The 16049-nt window shown below is 35.0% G+C and overlaps 1 protein-coding gene across 2 annotated transcripts in view; it reads left to right on the top strand.

Annotated features, from left to right (window-relative positions):
• The window catches only part of PGGT1B (protein geranylgeranyltransferase type I subunit beta), a 56772-nt gene that overhangs the window by 21113 nt on the left and 19610 nt on the right, over positions 1-16049 (top strand). For both annotated transcript variants that reach the window (XM_036734633.1, XM_036734625.1), the window contains 3 exons: positions 2312-2463; positions 6399-6531; positions 12301-12346. In XM_036734633.1, coding sequence (XP_036590528.1) covers positions 2312-2463; positions 6399-6531; positions 12301-12346 — 331 coding nt within the window. The remainder of the gene's footprint in view (positions 1-2311; positions 2464-6398; positions 6532-12300; positions 12347-16049) is intronic.

The following is a 16049-nucleotide window of genomic DNA, read 5'->3' as shown; positions in this document are numbered from 1 at the left end:
AGTCTCAAACATCAAGAATTTTATCAGAAATAATAGCTGCAGCAATTTTCCCTTGTTTTTACTGTGTCTCTTCTAATCCTAGCAGCATTGATTTTACTTGTGCAAAAGCTTTTCAGTTTCCTGTAATTAAAATTGTCCCCTTTAGTCTGATCACCTATCCTTTGTTTTTATTCAATTTAATTTTATTTTCAGTTTGAATTCTCTTTGAGTCCTTTGACATATCGAAAAAGCAAAATAAATAGATAAATATAACTCATTACAAAATATGTGTGGTTGTGCAAAGTCAGTTCCTGCATTAGCTATGTCAAAAAATAATTCTTCAAACTGCATTTTGACTCTATCCTGTCTGTTTGGAAGTTTCATGTTTCATTATGAGTCCTCTGGAGCTGTGGTTGGTCATTGTGTTGATCAAAATTTTTATGTCTTTCAGAATTGTCTTTACAATATTGTTGTTATTGTATAAATTGTTCTACTGGTTCTGCTCACTTTACTTTGCATCAGTTCATACATGTTGTCTCAGCTTTTTCTGAAACCATCTTCTTCATCATTTCTCACAGGACAATAGAATTCTTTCACATTTCATAATTTGTTCAACCATTTCCTAATTGATGGGCATCCCCTCAGTTTCCAGTTGTTTGCTATAAATATTTGTGTGTTTATGTGTGTGTGTGTCTATATGTCTGTCTGTGTGTATCTTTTTTCTCTTTCTTTGATCTCTTTGGGATATAGACTTACTCTTTGTCATCACTGGGTCAAAGGATGTACATGGTTTAAAAAATTTAAACTTTTTGTGTTAGTTCCAAATTGCTTTCCAGAATGGCTGGACAATTCACAGCTCCATTAGCGATGGATTAAAGTATCTGTTTTTTGACAGCCCCTCTAGTATTTTTCATTCTTCTTTTTTGTTGGTTTATCCAATCTGATGGATGAGAGTTGGTACCTCAAATCTGTTTTAATTTGTATTTCTGTCATTATTAGGGTTTAGAGCATTTTTATATGATTTATTGATATCTTGAATTTCTTCTTCTGATAACTGCCTATTCATATCCTTTGATTATCTTATCATTTGAGGAGTTACACTTACTCTTACAAATTATATAAATTATATCTTAGATATAAATAGATATAAATGAGACCTATATCAGAGAAACTTGCTGCAATCAGTCAAAAATTTACTGTGTACCAGGCGCTATCATTTTTTCTCCTTATTTCCCACTTCTTTTCTAATTTTAGCTGTGTTGGTTTTATGTAGGCAAAAACCTTTTGATTTTATGTAATTGCAATTGTCCACTTTACCTTCTGCAAACCTTCTCCTCTCCCTGAGTACTCCCCTCCCCTGCTCCCCCCAGTTGTAAACTTTTCCCCTGTCCATAAATCTGGCAGGTGATTCTTCCATGCTCCTCAAATTTGTTTATGTCAGCCTCTTTTTTAGCTTATGTACCCATTGGTTCTTGTCTTGATGTATGGTGTCTAATCTATCCCTTGTTAAGAATTCTTTCTTTAGCTATAATTATGCAAGATACATCCTTCTATTAGCCTCTAATTTCTTTATTATATGACCTTTTACTTGTGTGATTTATCTGTTTGGAATTTATTATAAAATATGACCCAAGAGTTGATGTAAACCTATTTTTTACCAAATGGCTTTTCCCAGCAGTTTAATAGTTGGCTTTCTCCTGGCCTTTTTATAGCCTTTTTTAAGACTTTGAAGGACAGGATTAAGCTGATACTTTGGTAGATTGTCAAAAATACCCTCAGTTTCTTCTGTTCCTTTGTGTTGTATCTGATTGCTTAATGTAATCAGACATTAATTATTAAATACTTGGGAATGTGGAGCATATAATACTAGGTGAATACTTTTCTCATTTCCAGGGTGTCAAATTATAGGGGGCTGGATTTTATTAAAGTTATTGCAAATATTTTCATAATATTAATACTTTTGCCTCTTAGTTTAGAAAATATAATTAATACTATTGTCTTCATTATTCAGAAGAAAGAGTATCTGATTTAATTGTAGTTTGAATAAACTCTTACTCTAATTAATCATAGGAAGTGTTTATAATGTTGGCAATTTTGAACTTAAGCAGGATAAATTTTAAATTTATCCTGGAATACATGTAACGCCTGTTGTTATTGATGTTTATATGAGAGAATTGTGGTTTTTCTTAGACTTCCCTTAAGATGCTTTCCATCTGTAAAATATTAGCAAATTAAATTTAATGTTTATTTACTAGCTATCTAACATTGAATTGTTTATTGACATATGATAACCAATTTCCTAACCATAATTTTATTATCATCTTAAATTTAGGATCTTGGCATAGCTCATCCTTATGACAGTGGACATATAGCAATGACCTATACTGGTCTATCATGCTTAGTTATTCTTGGAGATGATTTAAGCAGAGTAAATAAAGAAGCTTGCTTAGCAGGGTTGAGAGCACTTCAGCTGGAAGATGGAAGGTATGATGAATTCTTTGTCATTTCTTAAGAGATAAGTTTCTTGATTTGAACAGATATGGACAAAATAAAAAGAGGGAGTATAACAAAAAAAATTTAAGATTTTCAACTCTCATTTGAACCAACCAAAGGTTGGTGTGAATGACAACTTATAGTTGAATTCCTAATAAAGAAAATTACCCTAATTCCTTTCATGATTTAAAATAATGATTGTCTAGTGGCACTAATCTTTTTTTTTTTTTTTAGCTCCAAACAAGATAGAGTAGTACATAATTAAATAAGCTGTTCCTTCAGAATGGAAGTATGTGGATCTTTATGAGGAAAATGTATTTTTTATTTGAATGTCAGGCATTTATTAAGTGCCTTTTCTGAACTGGTCGCTATTCTATACTCTAGGAATTAAAATACAAATAATTAAACAATTTTTGAAGTATGTGATAAACACAAAGTGCTTTGTAAACCTTAAAGCATTTTATAAATGCTGAACTATTATTATTAAAATAGAAAGGAAACCAGTGTAGTGAAAAAGTCTAGTAGTAAAGTAGGAATAAAAGGAAAATGTAGGCCTAAATATTGAAATAAATGTATGAGTATGAGTTTAAACATAATTTAATATGTTCTGGAACTTTCTTTAAGAGGAGGTTAAATTAGAACTGAATAGCATATTATATAGATTTGGGGCTCTGATAATATTGTCAAGACTGCTTTAATAGCAAGAAATTCAAGTTTTCATTTACTTCCTGGCTCTGCTTTTGTTATCTGTGGTTAGCCTTTTATGAAAACAGCTCAGTTCTGCTAAGATTTGACTGTCCACAGGATATTCCCAAATAAAGAATAGTTTTTTCTGACTAATATTGTACTTTTTAAAGTTACAGAGGACCTAGGGGTTAATCTAGTGGAACCCTCTAGGTGAACAAATTGAAAGGGAGCAGTTAAGGGACTTTATTTTTTAAAAGTAAAATTGCTGTCAGGTCTTATTGCCCTTGAGAATTTCCTAATTGGGCCCTAGGGTGGGGACTGAGGGTGAGAATTTAACTGCTCTACCACCTTCCCTACTGTCATTTCTCAAGAATCTTTAACTACCACTTACATTAGGGAAAGTGAAGCTAGTAGTATTCCATGAAATGGTTGTCCAATTGAAATATGCTTTGGACATTCAAATCTTAATTTACTAATTTCTTTTTATTTGAAAATGTCATGAGAGTCATTCAGTTTTCATTTCGCTTTATTAATAATGTTTCAAATGTATTCTTTCCACAAAACTGTCCATCATTTTATATTTCATTGATTTTTTTTTCGTCTTTCTTACCAATAACCTCTCTCCCATAGAAACCTCCCCTATACAAGAAATAGTTAAACCATGCAAACTAACATTTTAACCATTTATATCTCAAGAAGTGGAATATATGTTTCATCCTCAACCCTCAGGAGTTGAAATTGGTTGCTATATTGTTTGGAGTTAGAATACTTTAGTGTTGTTTTCCTTTTTAAAAAAATGAAAATGTATTTCTTACTTATCTCCATTTCACTTTCCACCTCCACCCTTTGAGCAATTAAAAAAAATAAAAATAAAACCTTCATAACAAATATGTATATGCCAGGAAAACAAATTTTCACATTGATCATACCCAAAAATGTATGTCTTATTCATTTTAAGCCCTTCACCTTTCTTTTAAAAGGTGGCATGTGTGTTTTGTCTTGTCTTCATGGTTTGCCATTGCATTATGTCAGAGCTCTGAAGACTTTCAAAGTTGTTTTTCTCTAAAATATTGTCATTGTGTAAATTGTTCTCCTAATTCTGCTCATTTCATTGCATCAGTTCATAACGATTTTCCCAGTTTGCTCTTTAACTGTCCATTTTGCATTTATTGTGGACCAATAATAATATTACATTTATATACGATAAATAACTATTCCCCAAGAAGTGAGTCCCCTTAGTTTACAGTTTGGGACTCCTGTGAAAAGAACTACTATAAATGTTTTTGTTCCTATGGTTCTTTTTTATTTTGATCTCTTGGGATATCAGCCAGTAATGGTATTTCTGGATCGAAGAATATGGTCAAGTATAATGACTTTGGGGTTATAGTTCCAAATTGCTTTCCAGAATGGCTGGTCCAATTCACAGCTCCAGTGTGGTTTGCATTTTATGTTACTGTGGTCATAGTGCATATTCTCTTAGTTCTGCTGATTTTGCTCTGTATTTATATAAATCTTGCCAAATTTTCCCAAATTCCTCATTATTTTTCCTTTTTTGTGGTACAGTAATAGTTCATTAAATTTATGTAACAGTTTATTCATCTATCCTCCAATTGATCAGTATCTACTTTGTTTCCAGTTTTTTTTTCTGCCATAAAAATGTGTAGATATAAATATTTTGGAATGTATGGGACCTTCCCTTTGTCTTTGTTTTCCTTTGGCACAGTTGTGGGATCACCTGGTCAAAGCGGATGAAGAGTTTAGACATTTTTGTAGCATAGTTCCAAATTGTTTTGAAGAATAGTTAGGCCAGTTCACAGCTGACAAAATTTTTAATTAGGGTTCCTGTCTTCCCACATCCCTTTGGACATTGATTATTACCATATTTTATCAAATTGTCATCTTGGGGCAATTTGATGGGTGTAAGGTGAAATTTTAGAGTTTTTAAAAATGCATATTTCTCTTATTAATTTCTAGTTATTTACAATAGAGTTTTTTCACATGAATATTGCTAGAAAATTATCCGTCCTTTATCAAGAACAGGGAGAGTTTTTTAACCTTTTTTGTGTCATGTACTTCATGTGGTGAAGTCTATGGATCCCTTCTCAGAATATTTTTAAATGCATAAAATAAGATATATAGGATTATAAAGGAAACCAATTATGTTGAAATATACTTATCAAAATATTTTTTATAAAATATTCAGGTTAAAAATCTTATAAATTACCCACTAATCCTGAAAAAGCAAGTCAGTAAATATTTGTTAAATGCTTACTATGTGTGAGGCATTATGCTAGGTGCTGGTATACAAAAAAGGCACAAGACAGTCCCTGCTCTCAAGGAGCTCAGAGTCTAATGGAGGAGACCATAAACAAATATGTACAAACAACCTATATGCAGTATAAATAGAAAAAAATAGATAAATAGGGAAGGCACTGGAATTAAGAGGGAAAGACTTCCTGTAGAAGATGGGATTTAAGGAAGTCGGGGAAGACATTAGTGAGATGAGGAAGGAGAGCATTCCAGGCATGGCAGGCAGCCAAAGAAAATGCACAGAGCCAGGAGATGGAGTGTCTTGTTCATGGAATGGCCAGGATGTCAGTGTCACTATATCAAAAAGTATTTGATGGAGAGTGAAATGTAAAAAGACTAGAAAGGTAGGAGGAGCCTAGGTTACGAAGAGTTTTGAACCCCAAACAGAGGATTTTTTTAATATAGTTCTGGAGGTATTAGGGAGCTTCACTGGAGTTTCTTGAGGGAGGAAAATCACTCTGTTGTCTGAATAGGGGGTAGTTTGAAGTGGGAAGAGACTTGAGGTAGCAGACTCACATGCAGGCTATTGTAGTAATCCAGGTGTGAGGTGATGAGGTCCTGTACCAGGGTGGTGATGGTGTCAGATGCTTGGCATTGGTCATAAGGACGTCTGGATAGAAGAGTATAGATGTAGATAATTCAATAAGTTGTTTAATTGCTTCTGAATAACCTCTGCACTACTTTGGAACTTTTTGCTAGGTCATGTTACATCTGTAGCGTGGAATGATGATGATGTATTTAGTATTTTATGTTTCTCAGTAAAGATTTGCTAAATATTCTAGTAAAGGCAGTAGTTTGCATTAGATAGATTGTCGTTTAAAGTTTCTGGGGGTAAGAAGGTAAAATAAATCTTTTTAATGAAAGGAGGAGTAAAGTGCATGTAGTAACTGCCAATACGATACTAAGAACAAAATCTTTATTTCTTCCAGTTTTTGTGCTGTGCCTGAAGGTAGTGAGAATGACATGAGGTTTGTCTACTGTGCTTCCTGTATTTGCTATATGCTCAACAATTGGTCAGGCATGGACATGAAGAAAGCCATAGACTATATTAGAAGAAGTATGGTGAGTTTTGCTGACGAATTCCTTTTTTCCCCTCTGTTACTTAATAGAAACAATTACATATAAGATCTTAAAGTTTGTACATTTCTTTACTTGTATTGTCCTTCATTAAGCTTTACAACAGCTCTGTGAGATAGGTTATTGTTTGTCCTTCATTTTTGAAGAGGACCGATCATCAGGGGCAGTGTCTTAACTTGCTCATGAACTAGATTCAAGTGAGGCAGAGATGTACAAGATTGTCACCTTCTCTTCCTGAGTCATCAAAGTCCAGTAGAGGATGACCGGCAATAGCCTGGAATGCAGTGAATGGTCTTGGTGTCTTTGATGCCTGACCAAGCTCTAAGCCCTCCAGGCTTTGTATCCACTGGAATAAACTGTTTCTCATCTGCTCATTCCTCCTAGGAAAGTCTTCACGTACTTGGGGTAGACATCCCCTAACACATTGATAGGTTTGAAGCCTGTTGCATACCCTCAACCTGGGTTAGTCTATTTACTGAGATGGTTTACCAGGGAGTGACTGCTATGCATGTACAGCTTCTTGGAGCCACTTATGAAAGTTGGGTGAATGAGGTGGATACTAAAAGTGGATGAGTAGCCCTGAAAAGGCTTGGCAATCCCCCACATCGGTGGTGCTAGTCCTCCTGAACACCCCATACACCCTGTAGGTAAGAATAGGTACTATAGGTATTAACCTATAGGAAGGAGCTTGGGCTTGCAGAAGTTAGGTGACTGATTAGTAAGTGTTGAAGGCAGGCTGGGAACGGAGGTCTTCCTATATAACACTGCGCAAGTCTCTCAACTTCTCTTAATTCCAGTGTCCTTATTTGTAAAATGAGGGTTTCCACTAGATGAAATTTTTTCAGCTCTATGATTTTTAATAAGATTTAGCTTGATGTCATTTTTCTTAGGAGTTAAATCTTCTTTAGCAGTTCTTAATGACAATCATTTGAGATTGATCATATTTTCCCTTTCCTTCTCCCTTATAAAATCATAAATAGGATAAGGACTGGACATTGAGGACAGAGCCTCTTCAGTTTGTAGTCTTAGAACTGTTAACTGCTACTCAACTCCCTGGCTTCCCTTAAGGCCCACCTAAAATCCTCCCTTCTACAGGAAGCCTCCCCCAACCTCTCAATTCTAATGCCTTTCCTCTGTTAATTATTTCCTATTTATCTGTATATAGCTTGTTTTGTGTATATTTGTTTGCATGTTGTCTCCCCGTTAGATTGTAAGCTCTTTGAGGGCAGGCAGTGTCTTTTGCCTCTTTTTATATCCCCAGTACTTAGCAGAGTACCTGACACATCGTAGGTAAGAGAAATTAATATTATACTATTATATTAATAATTATTAATTTGTGATCCACCTTTTCAAATTTTTGTTGAAACCCAACTCCTGAAAAGGTTAGTCAGCCTCAGAAGGGCATGGCTGAGTGATGAGACTGGGCTCCTAGGCCCACTCAATTGGGAAACCTAATTTCTATTTAAAGTATAAACACAATCCAGTCTGGGTAAGGCTTTTTCTGGAGGAGGAGCCCCTTGTCCTTGGTCTCCTTCATTAAAGTTTAGGGTAGCTAAGTTGATGAAGGAGAAAAGTAGCTAGAGAGATCTACATGGAGTTGGCTTCCCTTTGCCCAGATACCTTGAGGCTTCTGAGTCTCATGATCATGCCATGTTCTCGGTAGGAGGCGCTAAAGACTTTTAGCCCACCTCCTTACTAAATGTCTACCAGTCACAGATGATTTTCACTTGCCAGGGGAGTCTCCTTTCAGAAGGGATTTAACATTTCATGGTCTCCTTGTAGTCTTTGGTTACAGAGAGAAACCCCAATTTATTGATTGCTGGCTAGCCACATTAATAAATTGATTACTAATTACCCAGAAACTCATGTCTCTTGGGGTTTTCATTAATCTCACAGGTATTTAATAGTTATTGATTGATTAATTGAAATTACTTGCCCAGGGTGACATGGCCAGTAGGTTATCAGAGGTGGAATTTGAAACTGAGTTTTCTTGGCTCCAAGGCTAACTTACTGTAACAACAATGCTGGTAGCAGCTGCTATGGAGGTGTAAGACCAACAACACTAGCATACGGGAGGGCTGCTAGCACAGGTTCTTTGATCTGCTTTTTTTGGGGGGGAGGGCAGGGCAGTTGGGGTTAAGTGACTTGCCCAAGGTCACACAACTAGTACATGTGTCAAGTGTCTGAGGCTGCATTTGAACTCAGGTCCTCCTGACTCCAGGGCCGGTGCTCTACTCACTGCGCTACCTAGTGATCTGCTTTTCTAAGGAAAGCAACTTTAAGAGGTTTACAATCTCGTTTAATTAAATATACATACATCATTCACTTAGTTCAGGAGAAAAAGTCAGCACTCTGAACTTCAGAGAGAAAACAAACAGAAATTACATAAACAGAGCAAATAACACAGATCAGCAGACAGGGCTTCTGTCTGTCCATAGCAATACAGATATAGTTACCAGGGAGAGAAACACCAACATCTGGGTTTTCAAAGCTGGGAGAGGGTGTGGGGGGGGCTCCTTATTGGCTACCCAGATTCTCATCTGGTGAAATCACCAGAGTGAGTGAGCCCCCAAAGCAAAATGCTAACCCCACAGTATATATACACTTCTTGAGGGTCAGCCCACAGAGGGCATCACAACCATGTGACTCAAACTCATGTGACTTAGGCTTTCTTGTGACTTAAAGCCGGTCATCAAAGTCTCTTGATTCAAAAAGGGCAAGTCTCAATCAAAGGCACTTGATTACCTTAGTGCTGAGAAGAACTAGAACTCCAAAAGTAAAGAGCAAAACAAAAAAGTCCCATTTTGCTTGCCATTACTCTTACCTTTGCCTTGCTACCTTTCCTAAAATCCTGAACATGAATTGTTTCTTTTTTGTCTGCCATTTTTTTGCCTGTACTAGATTTTTGTAGATTTACAAGATTTTTAAGTAACTGTCTTTAAATGTCTTGCTCTTTCAAAAGTAAATTCTTTTGTTGTAGTTGGATTATCATTTTATTTCTTAATTGGTTCCTTGCAAAGCAAAGACTGTAAGTATTCCTAATGAAGCAGTAAGTGATACTATTTTATGGAGAAAAGTAGATGTGGTTTTTTTTTCTCTTTTGTTCTAATTTAAGTAGTTTCTGAAAAAAGTCCATAGAGTCCCATTAAGAAGGAAATCCATAGAGTCCCATTAAGAAGGAAATCTAGTTTCACTGCAAATTTCCTTTTTCTTTTCCTCTTTTATAATGTTGAATAAAATTAGAAAAAAAAATTACACTTTGGAAAATATGTATTTCCCAAGTGTGAAGTTTTCCTATGCTTTTAAGTCAATAGAGATATTGTGATGTAGAGAGTTGTCTTTGGAGTCTGGAAAAATGGGTCTCTGACACTTATTGGCTGACACTGGACAAGTGTCTCAGTGCCCTAGACACACTTGAGACTATAAGATGTAGAACAGTTGCAATATGCATAAGTAGAGAGAATTTTACTCCCTGTAATTTCCCTCCACCAATAAAATTGTAGGTTTGGACAAAAAAAGTTTTAACGTTTCAGAATGAAATTTTGAAAGAATGGAAGATAGTATATAGGAAGGTTTGTTTTTAATTAGATGTGTGAATGTATTTAATAAAGTGTATAGATAATACAAGTGTAAATATAATTCGTAGGTACATAACAAGGCACAAGGACTGGAAAATAGAACTTGTAAAGAATACACAAGAATGTTTAGTGTTAGAAAAGAAAGGAGTCAGTCATGAGAGGTGGTTTGACTGTTAGAAATATATGAAGTGGGTTTTTGTTAATTGTTTATGCCTACAAAGATGACATATTTAGAAGTTTATTTTTTTTTATTCCAAACAGAAAGATTTATATTAGACATGTGAGGCATAAATCTAGACAGATATTTCTACACGCTGAAACATGTTTACAAGGGATATGCTGTTATATAGCAGGAAGTATCCTGGATTAGGCATACAGTGACAGAACGAAGGAGGGACCAGAACTTAGAAATTATATGACTTTAAACAAATTTTCTATGCCTTGGTTTATCAAAAAAAAAAAAAATTAGAGGATTGGACTATAAGGCCTCTTTCAGCCTTCAAATTCTGTGAATCTGTGAAGTAATAACATTTCACGTGAAAATCATAAAGAATTACATGCAGTCTGGTCATATGGTTAGATATTGGCCTAGATGACCTTCTGAGGTCTCATCAGTCTTGGATTTTGTGACCAAAAAGCAATTTATGCTTTTAAAAATCTTAATTGTGCTTGTAAAAGTATAAATAAATTCAATTATATTTTGGTTCAGGGTAAAGAGCACTGGATTTGGATTCCTTTACACCTAGTTTCAAAACCTGGCCTTGTCATTTCATTTAACCTCTCTAAGCCACACTTTTCTGTATAAAATGAGGAGACTATACCAGAATATATCTGTGGTCCCTTCCAGTTCTAATCCTCTGATCCTATGATATTTAATTATGGTTTTTATCAGGCAATAAATCTGAATCAAAGAATCTTAAATATTCATCTTAAGCTTTTTGATAAAGGCCTTTGGAATAGAAATTGACATCCATAAGGAGATAATTTATAGATGTTAATCTTATGTCTGTCTTTTTTTTATTTAAGTATAACATGCTTTAGCTTACATTAAGGGCAGAGTGACTTATTTTGTGGGTAGGTGGTATTGCTTTCATAAGGTCGTAGATTTAATACTGGAATGGACCTCAGGTCAACTAGTCTAGAGAAATGAAGTGACTGTCCAAGGTCACGCAGGTCATAAGTAGCAGGGCTGGAATTCCAACCCAGATCTTCTGACTCCAAATCTGGTGTTCTTTCCACTTTGTCACACTGTAAGATGATACTTCTAGTAAGTGGCAGAGGGGAGGAGGGAGTATACCTTTTGGCTGTTGTTATCTAAAAATGTGCTATTTTATTTGACTGTCATTTAGTAGTAAGATCTATTTTTCAGTTAATTTTTATTCATTTTTATTTATGCAAATATTCATCTATCACTGGTTTTATTATTAGGCTTTGGAAGCAATAAACTTGAATTATGATAGTAAATATATTTTGTAATTTGGTTATTTTAACATTTAACTCTGACAATAATAGTATATATTTACATAGAACTTGATAGTTTTTCAACACACTTTCCTAGCTATGTGAGATATAGGTATGATGGTGATAATGTCAGCAGTGAACTAGCCAAATGCGTAGAATTAAGAATTAGAAGGAGAAAGAATAATGGATTTTTTTAAAAAATAAAGATCACTTATAGAAAATCAGTTCAAATGTGCAATACTTGAAAAAAATCCATTTTTTCCAATTTGCCAGTGGTTATTGGAGCAAAACATTGTCAGGTACTTGAAAAGGTTGAACGTCCCTCCTTCATCCCCTGCATTTCTAAGGAAGAATAGCTATTTTTGGAATCGCAAAGGAAAATAATAGTAGGAGATAAACTAGTACTTAATTTTGTCTGTTGGTGCCTTTTTAAGAAGTATGTTCTTATATTTTGTCTTGTCCAAGCTTGTGACTTGATTGGTATAGGAAAATCCCAGGCAGGAAATCCCCTCTACCAGTGCAGGTGGTCAAGTGCTCCATATGGTCTTAGAGAATTACCTGGGACAGTGAGAGATAAAGTGACTTGCCCACAGTCACATAGGCGGTTTGTATAAGAGGCTGAACTTCATGACTCCATGTCTGATTCGCTTTCCACTAAGCCTTACAGCTTTTTAACTGCTGTTTCACAGTAAACAGTATTATTTTTCTTTTTCAGTCTTATGACAATGGACTGGCACAGGGAGCTGGACTGGAATCTCATGGTAAGTTTTCTTTAACTGGTTAACAATATAGAGTTGGGGTTGTATGGATATTGTCTTCTCAAAGTATCTCCAGTGTCATATGTGAAATTGCACTACTTTTAAAAGTAACATTTGAGAATTAAGTTTTTCAGAAATGGAAAAAAAAAAAGTTGGGATTTAGCATTAGTGTTGTTACCTTCTGACAACTTTCATGGGGTGCACCTTAGTACTTTATTCTAGATATTGGCATAAACTCCTTCTCCACCACGTCCTTATTCTTCTTTTAGCATAGTCTGTCTCTGCTTTGCCTCTTTTTTGCTTCCTCCTCCACCTCCTTATGACAATTGAAAAACTCTTCTGAAGCCATTGAATTTAAAGAATTGTTCATCAAAGATGTTCATGTTGTGGTTCTTACTGATACATTTCCTATTTGCTGGAGCTGGTCCAATGGCTAAATGATTACTTGGAAAGGATGTTGTTGAGAGAATCCCTGCTTTAAGTCATTATGTGACTTTTTAAGGTCTCTTCCAATCCTATAATTCTGTGATACCTTGGGATCACTTTGAATGTGAAAAAGTTACTAACTTGGTGTCCATTTCAGTTGACAAGAGCATAAAGAAATGAAAATCCTTTAGTATTGTTGGATTTTCTTAATCTGGATGAAAAAATAATCAGGACCCTATGTACATTTTTAGAATTGCTGTATGTATTCTTCAAAAAAATAAACACCTTTTGCCTTATACTTTTTGAGTCATATTGCAAAGTAAAAGTATATGCCTCTCAACGGTTGTGTTATGTTTCCTTATAAAAGTGTGTTGGGTTTTAACTTGGAATTTTAGTATTCCAGTTACAAAGCTCAAAGGAGTTGTTTATTTTTTCAAGTGCTTTGTCTGTAGTTAGAATAAGCTGCCCCTTGGCGGTTCTGGTGTCCCGGAATGGCCATGTAATTCATATAGTATTGTTGCTTAAATAGCACTGTCACATATATCTATTTGTATTAAGCTTTTCAAGAAAATAAATACTGAAGTATAATTTAAAACCTATCTCCACAGCTTGGATTTTCACTTTAATTCCAATCTCTGATCTTGATCCAGAGAATAATTTGAATATTCCTTTGTATTTTATCCTTTTCCCAACCTAGAATCAAAAGATCTTTCTGGAATATGTATATATCTCTCTGGGGCTTCAGGTCAGTTTGTTAGATGGCTTTTTTCCTTAGTGAGTAGCTTTCTTTCTCTAGTTATAACCTCCTTTTTCTCACTATGCCTACTTAATCCAAAAAAAGAAAAGGAAATAAGCTTTTTTGTCTTCTCAGCTTCCTTTATTTCTTCCCCTCATATGTGAATGAATTTTAACAATTGAGATTATAGTTCTGTAGGCATCTAAATGATGCTAACATGTATTCCTGTGATGAGGCTTTTAGGTAAAATGATAAAATGAATGTCAGTTCTAGGAGCAATCTTGATCTGTCTCATTTTATAGATGAAGGCACTAAGAAGAGGTGGCACTTCTCTGTGCAGCATGTTTATACAGTGGCTTGAATAAATTTATGCAAAAATTTTCAGATAACATGAAGCTGGGAGAAGGGATAAATAATACATCAGAAGATGTATTCAGGATCCAAAATGATCTCCAAAGGGTAGAATCATGATTTGGCTTAGCAGTTTTTCTGCATGATTTCTTGGAATATGTTAAATTTTCATCATATGGTAGTCATGTTTTTCTGAAAGGTCTGTAATTTTTAGATTGTTTCTTTAAGATTCTAACTTCACATTTGTTGTTCTTAGTGTTTAGAATGTTTTCATGTATTGTTCCGATCTTGTTCTTTTTTATTTTGCTACATAATTTTTCCTTTTTTCTCTGCGTTTTTGCATTTTAATTCTCTTGTTTTTCTTTTTCCGAGGTTACTTTTATTGGAGAGGGTCTCTGTCTTTTAAATTCATTGATCTCTAGTTTGACTTTCTAATTCCTTCCTCCAAAATCTTACTTAATTCCTGTCCTTATTTATTTTTCAGTTGATTTTCTGAACAATTCTGGAGGTTATTGGGGTTGCTCCGTTGTCGTTTCCCTGAACTTTGCAAAAACTGTCATATCACCTTTCTTATGGGCTTTTAATTCAATTTCCTTTGTTTTGAATGCTTTTTCATTTCTTCTCAGCTCTTTTTTAATCACTCTGCTCATTTTTCTATGGCATTATCGTTATAAACATGCCTACTGCTGTCCCTTTCCCTTCTGTAAGCCCAGTTCTTTTAAAAAGGCTCTCTTCCAGCCCTTGCTGCTAGTTCTTAGATCTCAGTTTTAGACAGATCTGCTTACCTCATAGTTCTAGTGGTAATTGGGCCTATTCTTCTTCTTGATCCATTCTACTTTTTTTTTTTTTCTGCAACTCACTTCAATCCTTGGGTGATGAGATAAGTGCAGACTGGTTATGAAAAAATTGGAGGAGGATCCTCTGATGGGAGTAATATTCCAAGAAGCTGTTTCAACATCTAGGTCTCTTGTTCATCTTTTATTCCTTTAGCTGGATACCTGTTTCCTTCTGTACTATATTAATTTTAATTAGCACCATACTTTAGTGACTCCTCCAATTTCTTGTGCCTGAGGCTCCACAATCCTTTGCAGCTACCTCCTTTCCTTCTTCTCGAGACTCTGAGGCTGTTCTTATTTATGTGTCTGAACTCCTTCAAGTGGTGGGACATTGCCAAAGGGAAGCAACTGAAAACTGCAGCAACAAGGATTGGTTGTGTGGGCTAGTGTACAGGTTGTGAGAATGAGGGAGGTTGTGAACACTATGAAAAATGGGGTACTGAATTAGTCTTACTATCTTGTCCTAGATTCTCTCTCTTATACTACTCTTGTCTTTGCTGAGTTTTCTGCTTTTAGAAGCCTTTTACTTGTATTACTTTATGTGGTAAAGTTGGAACTGCCTCTAAGATTCTTCTCACTGTACATTGTGATTTCCAGAAGGTAACTGATGATGTGGGAATTCTAGAAGCACAGAATTTTAGAGTTCAAAGAAATCTCAGTAACAATTTTATGTAATTCATCCCCTCCATGCCATATAAGTGGTCTTCTAGACATTGCTTAAAGACTTTCTTTGAGAAGGAATGCATTACTTCCCAAAGCAGCTTAGTTCTCACCATGGACATCTCCAATAAGTTTTTCCTTTTATCTGGCCTAAATTTGCCTCTGCATTTCTCTGGATTTTCCTCTGGGACAAAACAGAGTAACACTAATCCCTTTTCCATATGGTAGCCTTTTCTATTATGTCCTCCCCAAATCTTCTGTTTTCTACATTAACTATCCCTAGTTCTTTCATCTAAATTATCCAGAGAGAGAGGTTAGTACTGTTAGTATCACTGTATAGCACTATATGTATGTATTAGTACTGCATGCACATGCACACCCCGAACCCCCCACCCCAGAACCATGAGAGAGCAACATCATAAAAGCCAAGACAAGAAAGCATAGCCAAGAGAAGGGCATATAATTCAGAGTTATGATTTTGGAAAAATTATTAATATTAAAGAAAGGAGGTAAGTTATATTTCAATTTCAATCCCATGTGAAGTTATAACAGCTTTGAAAGTTTTATGTGGTTATCAGCAAATCCTGGGTGGAAGTCTAGGAAAGTAATTTTTTCTTTCTTTCTAGATATTCTTTGATTTTTGATTTCCTAAGGCACTTGTAAGGAATAGAAGAGATAATGTCAACTTTAATGTGAT

The sequence above is a fragment of the Trichosurus vulpecula genome, chromosome 1 (assembly GCF_011100635.1).
Source record: "Trichosurus vulpecula isolate mTriVul1 chromosome 1, mTriVul1.pri, whole genome shotgun sequence".
NCBI classification, from domain to species: domain Eukaryota; kingdom Metazoa; phylum Chordata; class Mammalia; order Diprotodontia; family Phalangeridae; genus Trichosurus; species Trichosurus vulpecula.
Note: the sequence above shows the minus strand (reverse complement) of the source record. Positions and strands in the feature narration are given on the sequence as shown.